At 40.9% G+C, this 12,692-nt stretch overlaps 4 protein-coding genes across 9 annotated transcripts in view; 2 read left to right on the top strand and 2 right to left on the bottom strand.

Annotated features, from left to right (window-relative positions):
* Window positions 1-2,217: 2,217 nt before the first annotated feature.
* On the bottom strand, window positions 2,218-3,804 carry polr3k (polymerase (RNA) III (DNA directed) polypeptide K). The gene is made up of 3 exons (XM_046331459.1): window positions 3,380-3,804; window positions 3,169-3,256; window positions 2,218-2,910 (listed from the first exon to the last, which is right to left on the bottom strand). The coding sequence occupies exons 1-3, from the start codon at window positions 3,488-3,490 to the stop codon at window positions 2,783-2,785; spliced, it is 327 nt and encodes a 108-aa protein (XP_046187415.1). The 5' UTR covers window positions 3,491-3,804; the 3' UTR covers window positions 2,218-2,782.
* On the top strand, window positions 3,801-7,133 carry LOC124015958 (U11/U12 small nuclear ribonucleoprotein 25 kDa protein-like). Of its 4 annotated transcripts, none has more exons than XM_046331456.1 (6): window positions 3,801-4,329; window positions 4,429-4,519; window positions 4,622-4,727; window positions 5,167-5,241; window positions 5,337-5,401; window positions 6,739-7,133. In XM_046331456.1, the coding sequence occupies exons 1-5, from the start codon at window positions 4,093-4,095 to the stop codon at window positions 5,392-5,394; spliced, it is 567 nt and encodes a 188-aa protein (XP_046187412.1). In that variant the 5' UTR covers window positions 3,801-4,092; the 3' UTR covers window positions 5,395-5,401; window positions 6,739-7,133. The 4 variants fall into 4 exon arrangements, with proteins under 4 accessions (XP_046187412.1, XP_046187413.1, XP_046187414.1 ...); XM_046331457.1 differs by having other exon boundaries at window positions 6,165-6,750; XM_046331458.1 differs by lacking the exon at window positions 6,739-7,133 and having other exon boundaries at window positions 4,622-4,719; window positions 5,337-5,400.
* LOC124015957 lies at window positions 6,747-8,993 on the top strand. Of its 3 annotated transcripts, none has more exons than XM_046331454.1 (5): window positions 6,747-6,894; window positions 7,037-7,159; window positions 7,262-7,342; window positions 7,510-7,657; window positions 7,965-8,993. In XM_046331454.1, the coding sequence occupies exons 1-5, from the start codon at window positions 6,747-6,749 to the stop codon at window positions 8,071-8,073; spliced, it is 609 nt and encodes a 202-aa protein (XP_046187410.1). In that variant the 3' UTR covers window positions 8,074-8,993. The 3 variants fall into 3 exon arrangements, with proteins under 3 accessions (XP_046187410.1, XP_046187409.1, XP_046187408.1); XM_046331453.1 differs by having other exon boundaries at window positions 7,034-7,159; XM_046331452.1 differs by having other exon boundaries at window positions 7,022-7,159.
* A 617-nt stretch (window positions 8,994-9,610) lies between these two features.
* mrtfbb (myocardin related transcription factor Bb) overlaps window positions 9,611-12,692 on the bottom strand; it is a 42,729-nt gene continuing 39,647 nt past the window's right edge. The window contains 1 exon segment of the mRNA XM_046331451.1: window positions 9,611-12,692. Within this exon segment, the coding sequence (XP_046187407.1) occupies window positions 12,626-12,692 (67 nt within the window). The 3' untranslated portion in view covers window positions 9,611-12,625.

Below are 12,692 nucleotides of genomic sequence, written 5' to 3'. Positions count from 1 at the left end.
AGCCATTACAATGAGACTGTCCTCCTATAGCTCCTCCCACCAGCCACCTCTGCTATATTTATTGTCCAGACTCACTTACCTAGCTATGTACAGGCATTTAGATAAGTGCTAGATAGACACATCACACAGGACTGAACCTGCTCTAAAAACAGAAACTTATAACAATTGAGAAAAGATGAGTTGCAGACACGGTACATCTTGCATACTTTATAAAAAACTTCTTTGGTTACAGGAAGGCTTTGAATTTGACATTTATGGAGCAAACTTGAGGGGTAGAGAAAGGTCACACTTTGGGAAAGCTGTAAACATTTGTCACTTTAATCAAAATTGTCAGCAATCATCAGCAATTGCAGGGTCAGTATTTTGTTTTTGTAATTATTTAATGTAATTTAACATGTTAATATTGAGGACAAGGAAGGTTATGTCCATGTCTGAGACCTACTTTATGTTTATGTTCTAATCACCCTGTTTGTCCTACAACCTTTAATGTATATCCATTTCAAATGTTACAAGGAAATAACCATGTATCAGATTTGTTAGGACAAACTCGAGTCGGTAAGACTGAGTTAATTTGAGTTGTTCTCACTTAAGTGAGAGAAGTATGTGTTACTGTCTTTTTAAATCCTCTATTGTGCTTTATAGTCACTTGATGTCCAGTGAATTTTGCTAGAGCTGTTACACAATAATGCCAGTCATGTCCATATTAATGTATTACATTTTGATAATGAAGAAAATGTGTGCTTGTATTGCGAATGCACAAGTTCCCATGTGAAATTTCATACATTCATAAAACCATAATTGCCATGACTTTACTGTAGTTTTTATTTATTTAAGTGGTTTAGACTGCCATTCAGTTAGATAATGTATAGCCTTGCTTGCCAAGCTTCGTTATCATTAAGACCCAACTGGTAAGGAGACTAGCTAGTTTTTGTAAGACTTTTGTCAACAACTTGGACTATGTCATATTAAGGATCATTTACATGTGGCTTGGTGTCAAATTTAAGTGTCTGAGTGAACCTGATCTTTACTCATAATCCTGTACTTTCCACAAACACATCACCTGTCACTGATGCAGGGCTACATTGTGCTTCAACATCCATGCAGTCACCGAGCACCATCACCATGCACATGTCAGAGACCGAGATTTTCTAGTTGACCTATCAGTCCACACTGAAAAAAAAGGTTTCCTTGTATTTTTCCATATAGGAAGGGAACGGAGCGAAGCGGACCTGGCTGGCAGTGTCCAATCCGCTCTGCTGGAGTGGCACATTAGAATGATGAAGCGCTCTGCATGATATCACTGTAATTTTGTGCACTCATCCTCTCTCAGGCCATATGTCCAGTCTGTGTCACGAGGCCAATGTGTGTCAATCTGTGCTGCTGGCCCACACTACTCTGTCCTGCCCAATCCAAAACAGATGATCCTTTCACTGGTCATGTCTGTCAGTTGACGTTCAGAGAGAATAATTAAAGTAGAGTGCATCCAGGGTTTTCCCCTTGTCAGTGTTTTACTACCTTTTTTGATGGGTTACAATTTCTTTAATGATAAACAGAATGTCCTTCACATTCAACCTTATCTCAAATACATTCTTTCGTATTCAGCATTTCTGTGCATAAACCTGCTACATCATCTGTTCAAGCAAAGTTAGGGTCTCAACGCCACAATCTGCTCTTTCTCTTTACTGTTCCTTGTCTAGCTTTGATCACTATTGCTCTGATGCATGTTAATCTGATATGCCATAGAGATACAGGTGTACAAAAGCAAGTTCGTCACCAAGTCTTGGCTGAAATAATGTAATCTCGAATGCAGATTCAAGTGATGTTATCATCGGCTTCATATTAATGTGTTCGATCCAGTCCAACGTACGGTATGCAAGATCTTTTGTCTGCTTCATTTGAGTCTCGTCTCCTCTCAATACTACCAATAACCAGCATGCTTATATACAGTAAACACTGACGGCAGGTGGAGTATGTCTGCATGTACATGCATTCTTATGGACACGTTTCACAGGCTGGTCTCTTAACTTTGTACGCTCTTGAATCTTCTACATGCAGTGTGAAGTGGCTTGAGGCTGTGTAAGAACATGTAGTAAAAGCAGAGTTTAAGGATTGTGTTTAACTTTGAACACAATGAATGTCTTTGTAGTTGGTCTGTTGCCCCCTCAAAAAAATAAATAATTGTCTAATGTACATCTAAATGATGAGTTGGGTCATTACTGTTGCATACAGTGCAGTTATTTTAATAAAACAAACCAGTATTTGTGATGTTATTAGTCATTTCATCAGATAGTCATACTCTTTCAATCCAAAAACACAAAGTAATTTTTATGTTATGTAAAACAAGTCTAGGAGAAATAAAATAATGACTCCAACAATGGATTTGGCCATTTGGCAACTACTCAAACACAAATGATGTATCTTCAGCTATAAATTGGAAGTGCAATTGACTTCTGAACGTAATAGGAAACACAAAGAGAAGTTAACTAATCGCAATGCTGAATAAAGCAAGGACATACTCTTGTGTATAAAGCATATTTGGTAGAAGTGTATATTACATCGACTCTTGCTACTTTTTCACCAACAAGCTCAGCGCCAATGGTGTGGTCAACTAGTAGCCATGTGGTCCAGTCGATTTGTGCTATTAGAAAACTCCTGTTTATTCACTGTTATGCCAAAGCTGTCTGGCATGACAACAGAACATTTGGCTACAGCACATACACTATAAAACCAGGTTAGCTGACTCAACTAGTGTTCTCAGGTAGAGATCCAATTGAACACCAGTTTAGTCTCTCCAGCGATGTCCACACTCATAATTGCAGCATTTGTAGAACGTTGTCATCGGTTCATCTGCAGATCTTGTCTGAATCTGCATGAAGAATGCTCGGGGGTGCTCACACTTGGGACATTTTTCTAAAGAAGACAAATATGAGGGTTAGAGTAAATGCATACCTGGCTATAAGTAACAGTGAATATGGGCCATTATGACCACCTGTCCTCTATAGGTCTGGTGGTGGACACAGGAGGCTGGGCAAATCTAATCCAGCTATGCCATCTGCCAGCCTTTGGGCTACAATCCAGCCCGTGTTCTATCATTTTAGGCGTGGATGACCAGTGACCACATACTGATTGAAATGTTAGCTAAATTATGCAGCTGATTTGGTCATTTACCTGGCGTGGAATCCACATTTTCCCAGGCTGCAGCTCCACCAAGCACATCATCAACCTCTTTCAGTTTGGGATACTTCCTGTTGTTTACCTATGGGAAAGATGGACATGTTAATGTATCAATACGTTTTAAAATAACATTGTAAGAGAGAACACATGACAGACATCAGTTACTTGGCAATAAGTCTAGGAATTAAGTAAAAGTTAGTTTTACCTTCCTAGTAATGTTATGCACGTACGGACATGTGTTGCAGGCGAATCGATAGCACTTCTGTCCTTCCTCTACAATCAACACATTCCCACATGTTGGACAAAACAGAAGCATATTCTTTTGACTAAATTGTCCAGAACCGATCTCTCAATGTAGCTAAGTGTATACATCTATTTCAATCATTTAGCTAAATGATAAAAATCCTGACAGCGTTGTTGACCTCCACTCTAGTGTGAAACGTTGTTACATCTAAAAAGGTTCGATAAGAAACAACATTTGCTATTTCTTTATGGTTCCTTCTTAAAATAATTATAATTTATACTTAAAGTTAACTATATTGTATTATATTAGAAAAGGAGCCCTAGAAATGGAACAATTATGATAGAAATAGCAGTATCCCAAATCGGTACAAGTCAGAACCTCCACTCGGGCTAGTTTGACTCCGGTATGTTGTGAGTGACGTACATGCCGGTCGCGAAATGTTTTAGCATGGATTGCAGAGATTCAGACTTACCAAATCTACTTTATTTGTATGTTACAGTTTAGGTATGTTTTAGTAATCGCGTAATATATATTTTACTGTACACGTTGATCAATAGAGTATGAGGTGTGAAAATCTGTTAGTTTATCTAACTAGCTAATCTTACATGAAATAGCTAGCTAGCTAACATAAACTGGTCAGAAACTTTAGCTACAAAATCCTATTCACAGTGTAAATGATGGGGAAGGAGACCCAGTCCCTTCACCTGGATGAGGTACTGTCTGTAAAGGAAGAGGAGTTAGGACAGGCAGAGGGAAAGATTAACCAAGTGGAGGATGAACAACCAGAGGAGGTTGAAGAGGAAGATGAGGAGGACGAAGAAGCATTACCACACTCGGAATTCCTGGACATATTTGAAGAAGGACTGGCTCGCCTTGTACAGGACCCTCTACTCTGTGACCTTCCCATTCAGGTTGGTGACCTAATCCATACAGGGTGAAATGTATCTATTGGATGATGTAAAGTCCTCCAGCCTAACCAATGTCTCACTACTGCCTGCGCTTTCCTGCAGGTGACTCTGGAGGAGGTGAATTCCCAGGTTGCTCTGGAGTATGGCCAAGCCATGACTGTCCGTGTATGCAAAGCGGATGGCGAAGTAATGTGTGAGTTTCTGACTGTTGCTTAGTAGAATACCATATTTCTGTTCTATTTGAGCAGGTCACACAGGACACTGTGTAAGTGACATTCCAATGTGTGTTGGTCAGCCATAGTGGTGGTGCAGAATGCTATGGTGCTGGATTTGAAGAAAGCCATTCAGAGGTTCATGGAGCTGAAACAGCAACGGGAGGGTGGGGTGAAGCATGTCAGCTGGTAACACACACACACACACACACACACACACACACACACACACACACACACACACACACACACACACACACACACACACACACACACACACACACACACACACACACACACACACACACACACTAACCTTGTGGGGACACACAATTCAGTCCCATTCAAAACCATTTTTCCCTAAACCTAACCGTAACACTTACCCTATTCTTAAAATTAACCTGAAAACCTTAACCCTAAAACAAACCCTAGCTCCGAACACTAATTCTAATCTTAACCCTTAACCCCCTAGAAATAGCATTTGGCCTTCTGGGGACTAACAAAATGTCCCCAGTTGGTCAAATTTTTTGTTTGTCTACTATTCTTGTGGAAAATTCTTGTTCCCACAACTATAGTTATATATACACACACACACACACACACTCACAGTTTTGCTTTTTGTGTGCAGGAGATACGTATGGAGAACCTTTCATCTCATATTTCAAGGGGAGAAGCTTGATGATGACAAAATGAAAGTAAAGGAGTAAGTTGCAATCAAACACCATTGTGATTATGGAGTATATTACATAATGCTTTTGTTAACTGAAAACAACATTTCTTGTATTGTTTTATTGTCAGTTATGGGATCAGAAACAGAGATGAGGTGACATTCATGAAGAGACTGAGGAAGAAGTGAAACGGAGGTACAGTTGTCTTCTGAACTACAATCTCATCTGAAAGATGTTCACAGGCAAAGTGGTACCATTGTAATGATGACTGTAACTAATACAATTTTATGGCCGTGTGAACGAGAGAAGCTATTGGAAAATACCACTGTCTTATGTGCCTGTGGCATTTTCCATTATAATAAGATAATACTCATTTCGAAAGGACTCAACATTTGTATTTCTTGCACTCCCCATGGGAGTATAACACTGGCAACCCTTTTAAATCTATATTTTATGTTTATAATATTATTGATAATACATTGAGTTGAACAATGAGCTTCCAACTTCAGATCTCACTACCGTGTGGAGTTCTGCCTACTCTGTGAGTTGCCTGCACAAGTCCCCGTTGCTTCAGACCTCTATGTATCAACCTGGAGATGTACAGCAACTATATTCATACACTGACATGACTCAGTTGATGTCTAAAAGTTTTTTCAATGGACATCTCAAACGTTTTTTTTTCTTTTTACATGTCGTAGATATGATTTGTGTGGAATGTTTCGTTCGGTCTCAATTGTTTATTGTTTGGCCATATTCTCTTGTCATTTTGTACAGTAAAATTGTGCCACTCCTAATATGAATAAAGGCTACAGTGCAACCAAACACCCCTGAAATATCACCTAATTACATTGAACATGTTTTACAATTTTATCTGGCGTTAAATAATTTAACCAGACCTGGGTGTGCCGCCTGTTCTAACAGTGAGAGTACAACCACAATATGTAAATATCTCCTGTAGGTAGTCCTTGTTGAAAACAAGCAAAATATTTCACTATTTCCTGGCGTACATAGAGGAGCATCACAGTTCCCACAGCACAATCTGGGAGCAACCAGTGAAACCAGGTAAAAATCTATAATGTCTCATTACAGTAATAATTTAATTTGCAGCAGCTAAGATGGCTAAGAGAAAATGTGAAATATATTTTGTATCTTTGAAATCTTGTTTTTTAGTCATGTTGGGTCACATCAATCTATCTGACTTGTACAAACAGAACGTGATCTCCTTACATTAGTTTGTCTCGGTATGAAGTATTTGTAGATGTGCAAGGTTGATGCTTACATTGATACATAAAGTTAGTGCTGTGTCTTTTGGCTTATCATCCAAGTTGTATAACAGGAATAGATCGAATTGATCTGAATGCGTCTAACTTCATGACCCAATCATCTGAAGAATAGGATTTGTTGTCCTAACACTATATAGTTCTGGGCGACTGGCATGCATTTCAGACCGGACTACCTGATTGGTGGCATTGACTGGTGGTGGGTTGAAATGTTCCACCTTTGTGATGTCTGATGCTGGTGGTTCTTTTCAGCTCCCAGGATGTCTGGCTCTTCTGAGCACAGGGAGCTGGATAGGATCTCCATGGAGATGAACCAACTGTCATTCAGGAGGCAGCAACTGATCGATCGCAGGAACATGCTGACCATCCTGCAGGAGTTCAGGAACCGCACCAACCGCAGTAGCACAGGTAAAGAGGAAATTCACTGTCTAGAAACGCTATTATTGAGTAAATGCACATGGCAGGAATGGATGTGATGTGGCCTCTAGCTATCACCCAGCTGGGCTGATGTGTTCTATCACTGACCCCCTCCGAGACATGTGTCCAGCAGATGGCTCCAAGGAGCAGACTGAGATTCAATGCCTTGATAAGGAACTGCAGGAGCTGTCTGAGAAGAAGAGAGAGCTGCAGGAGAGGCAAGATAACATTCTCCATTCCAAGGACCAAATAAAAGGTGTGTCTACTTTACCTCTGTTATGGTGATACTGTTCTCACACAGCACTCTCTTAATACTCCCATTCTGATCATGATTGTCTCCCTTTAATGTCCTTTGCAGAGTGCATCATCAGTCAGGGGGGTGTATCTGTTCTCCCTGACCCCTCTGTTGTCTTTGTTGAAGCTCCACCCTCTATACCAGGTGAGTCACTTGGACTGAGAGTCAAATGAGGTGTGAACTTGTTCATTTGTGGGTTATTTCAAGCAGTTCCCCCATTTTGCTACAATTATTTTCCTGGCCTGCTTAGATCAGAGGCTAGTCCTATAGATGAGTGATGTCATATGGTCACAACTACACTCCCTCCATAGCTCCGGAGGTCATCCTGGACATCCAGAAACTTCCTCCCTGCTCAGCTCAGACCCAGTGCCCACAGTGTCGACAGTTCATCACCACAGAGATTGTCACTTCAATAGGCAATGTGGCCTGTCTGGTCTGTGTCACAATGTCTGTACTTGGGTGAGTTGACCTGCACTGTCTTACTGCTGTGTTGCTACCAATTGTCTGCCATCTTTGAATGGACAGGAGGTCGACAATGAGGTGTTTTCAACTCTATGCTTCATCTAGAGTTGGAGGGAGTAGGATATTTCGGTTAACAAAGGTGCTTTTTGGAGACTGCATTCCAGATATTTGTTTCCTGCAGTACTATGCAAATTTCAGTTTGGAACAAAAGCCAGTGCCTTTGCGCTAGTGTCATATCTGATAATCACATCACCTGATGGGATGCAAAGTTTAACACTATCCTTTCTGGTCTATTCTCATTCAGCTGTGTGGCTGGCTGCTGCCTTATCCCTTTCTGCATTGATAACTTCAAAGATATCACGCATAGATGTCCTAAGTGTCGAAGTTCAATAATCACCATCAAAAAGCTCTGAGGTAAGGGCCCACATGGACACAGAGACTAATAAACAGGTCTAAGACTGGGCTTGGACATCCCCTCTTGTGATGATGAGGCATCTACCATGAATCTGAGGTGACCCATTTGGGGTTCAGTAGACACCCTGTCCCATCCTGCAGGTATAGGACAGCAGTGGATGAGGAGGAAATGGACAATGAATGTTGAATGGAGCCAAGCCATAATGAAACATGTTCTGCTGAGTGAGATGTGATCCTAAATTCCCAACAACTGTACTGTGGTCAGTGTCACTCCCACCACTCCTGTGATCATCGTCGTCATCCTGTACATTTCAAGTTAGTATGTATCGCATTGTTCTTGGAATAAAATGTCTTCACCGATGCAATTTATTAAGAGAAACTGCATTAAATTGTTTATTTTAATTTGATTTTGTATTGACCTGCAAAAAGCCTGTGTGAATTGTAAAACAGAGGAAAATAGTGTTTCAAGGTCTGTAAACTCTAAAGCTGCATGTAACTTCTCCAAGCCTAGTGGTGGCTGTGTTAGGAACTCCTTGGTAAACAAAAAGTCACATGATAGGGTTGTTTTATTTACTAAACACAACTGAATGATTTTCACACACAATGTACATTACCATTTTTATTGACACAAAAAGGCTATATATATATATATATATATATATATATACACACATTATGGGTATACAGTAGTACGCATACTGTATACACCAAACAGTCTTAATACAAAAGAGCTTAGATGTGCTACGTTTGTATAAAATGTACGAAAAGAGCTCGTGCTACGTTTGTAAAAAAAATAAATAAAATGCATGACAAAATATATACACAATGTGCAAAATGTATGGCATACTATGTATCAATACACTATTGTAAGGAAAGGGGCTATACTTGTATAGTACAAATAAAATGACTTCTGATTCCAGCTCATTCTCCCTTTCTGTAGTTTGGACACATGATCAATGGGGCACTGATGCTCAGACAAAAACAACGTTGTTCACAAAGACCAATCAGGAGCAGGCAATGTTTTTTTGATTAGCCACCCATTTTTATCCACTCACAGTGTAAACTGCTTTGTTTTTCTAACAGAAATGTGTGACATTGAGGCTCTTGAAGGCCCTGTGAATTCAAAAACATTTAGAGTTTCCTGTGTTATATACACTTGAGTGGACAAAACATTAGGAACAGCTTCCTAACATTGAGTTGCACCCTCCTTTCCCCCCCCAAACAGCCTCAATTCGTCGGCGCATGGACTACAAGGTGTTGAAGTGTTCCACAGGGATGCTGGCCCATGTTTACGCCAATGCTTGCTTCTCACAGTTGTGTCAAGTTGGCTGGATGTTCTTTGGGTGGTGGACCATTCTTGAAACACACGGGAAACTGTTGAGCATGAAAAACCCAGCAGCTTTGCAGTTATTGACACACTCAAACCGGTGTGCCTGGCACCTACTGCCATACCTTGTTCAAAGGCACTTAAATCATTTGTCTTGCCCATTCACCCTCTGAATGGCACACATACACGATCCATGTCTCAATTGTCACAAGGATTTTTTTAAAATCCTTCTTTAACCTGTCTCCTCCCCTTCATCTACACTGATTGAAGTGGATTTAACAGGAGACATCAATAAGAGATCATAGTCTTCACCTGGAAAGAGCAGGTGTTTTGTACTCAGTGTGTTTCAGCACTATGAGGTTTGAATAATACTGTGAAAATGATGATAATGCCCTTTCAGTCTTTAGAGCTGTTTAAAAAGGCCGCCTGAAATTTCAGCCTGTTTACGTGGGGTGGAGTTTTGGTTTGCCAGGCGGTAAAATAGTTAATAGATCAATAAGAAAGAGTTCCAAACCTCTGCCAACATCAGCTAGGTTTCAGTTTTCCTCTCCCTACTCAGACCACTCCCAGACAGTCATAGTAAAATTATTGCTAGAGAAATGGCTCTTTCCTAAAAAGCTGTTTTAGTTTCTTTTTGATTGTTTTCACTAAAAATGATCACAGTAAGCTACTTAATTGTTACTCAGAAGTATTTGATATTGAGTTAAAGGTCCGATGCAGTTGTTTTTAAGTAATTTTCTTTGGTAGGGGACAGACAGGTAGGCTAGAATTGATCCAAACCCTTGAAATGACATTTCTTTAGCACGGTCTCCAATGTATTTCCAAAGAATGCTTATGCTGTCGTTGGTGCGTCAAACTTTATCATGCCGAATAGTGTTTTAAAGCTTCTTCCATTTTTGGGGGCTCTACTAAATTACAGAAAGGTTTCTGTGTTTCTAAAGGCAGTTATCCGTTGTGTAGCTCAGACTGCTTGAACAAGAAGACTGACAACGTTTGTAAGGTCAACCCGTCTGTAACCTCCTCTGCCTTAACCCATTTCAACCGTCAGTTTCAACACTTCAAATGCTTTCACCTTTTATCTTTGGCCAGTATATGTCACTGTAATTAAATGTTTAACTACATGTGTACGATTGCAATAATCATGTAGGATTTTGACCTGAACAAATACTTGGGAGTGAGTAGTGAAAACCAAGGCCATTACATCAGTGTGGAGATCATTTTAATACCCATCTGTTGGTGCTGATGGTACATATGGATCACACACTGCTGTGTTTCGAAAGGTTGCCTCTTGATGCGAGTGACTGGAATCCCGACCCTACATAATCTGCTGGACTAAGGCTTCATGAATAGAGACACATTAGGCCTACTAAATGATACAATTAGGCCTACAAAATGATACAATAACGATGCTTACATTTGAACCTGCAAGACTATAGCCACATATATTGCTAAGCTGATCACAAAAGCACAAGACAGCCTTGAACCACCTCTGCTGATTCACTGTGACTCCCTGGCTTGTCAAACTGAATGATGTCAACTTGTCCTTGGTATGTCAGCCAACTAAGGTCAGACGGTATATTGAAGAGAGTAATTGAAATGCCGAGGGGAATTTACTGGCTATTTCTGCCAGTTCCTAGAGTCAAAACAAGCAAAAGCGATATGCAACACAGATGTGCAGTGCACACAGACACCAGCTCTACACACCAGCTCTAGCTCAGGTGCACTGCATGTCACACATAAACAAGCAGGATTCAGCTGATCTGTACATTGGGATAAATCCACTCCAGACTTGACAATAGGGTTGAGAGAGAGAACATTTTCAAAGGCTCTTTTGTCGATAATATAAAGGACATAGGCATGTGCCTGGCAAGCTACAGCAGTGCTGGGGGGTGCTCTGCCACCTATTGTGACCCCATGGACACTAAGGCAAAGCACGTTGCAGTTTGGTAAATAAACTCACATTGGCCCTACTCTCCCCCACATAAGAATAGAGTAAGAACAACAGCTGCTAAAAATGTGATGCCTCAACTTCTAATGAATTCAAGAGTTCTCAGGCCGACAGCTCTCGTATTGTCAACCAATGATACTAAATGTGGGTTTCATGCACTCACTTTTTATTTGATCTTACATGATATAAGGCTGCTTACTGTTAACACTTTACTTCAAGTAGTCTCCTGCTTCGTTTGAGTGACAACACAATCCGTCATCACTCTGTGTACTCTTTGGAAAGTCTTTAGTTGAATTAAGTGAAAGCAACACCTTGAAAATGGCAAGATATTTGGCAAATGGTCTTATAAGGCATAATGCAATATGTGCAGTGTTTTTAGCATCCAATGTGATGGGAATCGCATGGGGGCACTGAGTAAAGCAAAGGCAGTTATTTGAAAGCCATAATGCTAAGCTAATACCACATTCCAATAGGTCATATACATACATACATACATACATACATACATACATACATACATACATACATACATACATACATACATACATACATACATACATACATACATACATACATACATACATACATACATACATACATACATACATACATACATACATACATACATGACTGTAATACAGCTGCCTGAGTGGTGACAGACTACTGCTACTGTAGACATAGGCTTATCATATATACAATCTCTCTGCGCTGTCTGTCAAATGTGACACGAAAGTCAGTCAGTAGCCATGCCACTGGCGCAGTCAGAACCAGGTGTGAAATTCTCCGTAACACCTGGGTCAACATCTGTTTCCACTAGCGAGTTCTCATCCTGAGCCCATCTACGCCATTTCAGGAGAGACCACCCTTCCTCAGACCAGGTCCTCTTCTGAAAGAGATCACAGGGGGAGATCAACCTCTTTATACCATTGATCTATACCACAGCCCAGCGGGTGCTTAGCCTTCCTTAGAATGAGTGGCTGTTATGAGGGACGATACCTCAGAGGGAAACAGCTACACTGTATATCCAGTGAGGAAGGAGGGTCCTGCCTCTAGCACTCTGATCTGCTCAGAGCAGTGAGATCCACCACCAGTGCTGCTGTAGCCCTGCACAGAACTTCCCACAGGGACTCAAGGCCAGCAGCACTGCACTCTCCTCCCCCACCTCCACCGGAGAAGGAGTGTGCACTCCATCTCACTTATCAGTATGTGTGTGTCTCTCCCTGACATGCCTCTGTCTGAATAGGCCTGTTTGGGGGGGGGGTCACATTGACGCCCCTTAGTCCCAGTGTAGCTGCAGGTCATGGGAATCCAGGAAGTCAGAGGAGAAGACCCCAGACGGGGGG

This window comes from Oncorhynchus gorbuscha, linkage group LG26, assembly GCF_021184085.1.
Source record: "Oncorhynchus gorbuscha isolate QuinsamMale2020 ecotype Even-year linkage group LG26, OgorEven_v1.0, whole genome shotgun sequence".
Lineage (NCBI taxonomy): Eukaryota > Metazoa > Chordata > Actinopteri > Salmoniformes > Salmonidae > Oncorhynchus > Oncorhynchus gorbuscha.
The sequence above is the reverse complement of the archived record's forward strand: the minus strand, read 5'-3'. Positions and strand labels throughout refer to the sequence as shown.

Coding starts and splice junctions, on each gene's coding strand:
- polr3k (XM_046331459.1), bottom strand. CDS start 3,490: ATGCTTCTGTTTTGTCCAACATGTGGGAATGTGTTGATTGTAGAGGAA. Junction 3,257..3,379: donor TGCATAACATTACTAGGAAG/GTAAAACTAACT, acceptor TCTTTCCCATAG/GTAAACAACAGGAAGTATCC. Junction 2,911..3,168: donor AAATGTGGATTCCACGCCAG/GTAAATGACCAA, acceptor TGTCTTCTTTAG/AAAAATGTCCCAAGTGTGAG.
- LOC124015957 (XM_046331452.1), top strand. CDS start 6,747: ATGTCTGGCTCTTCTGAGCACAGGGAGCTGGATAGGATCTCCATGGAG. Junction 7,160..7,261: donor TTCCAAGGACCAAATAAAAG/GTGTGTCTACTT, acceptor TGTCCTTTGCAG/AGTGCATCATCAGTCAGGGG. Junction 7,658..7,964: donor GTCACAATGTCTGTACTTGG/GTGAGTTGACCT, acceptor ATTCTCATTCAG/CTGTGTGGCTGGCTGCTGCC.
- LOC124015958 (XM_046331456.1), top strand. CDS start 4,093: ATGATGGGGAAGGAGACCCAGTCCCTTCACCTGGATGAGGTACTGTCT. Junction 4,330..4,428: donor TCTGTGACCTTCCCATTCAG/GTTGGTGACCTA, acceptor GCTTTCCTGCAG/GTGACTCTGGAGGAGGTGAA. Junction 5,242..5,336: donor GACAAAATGAAAGTAAAGGA/GTAAGTTGCAAT, acceptor TTTTATTGTCAG/TTATGGGATCAGAAACAGAG.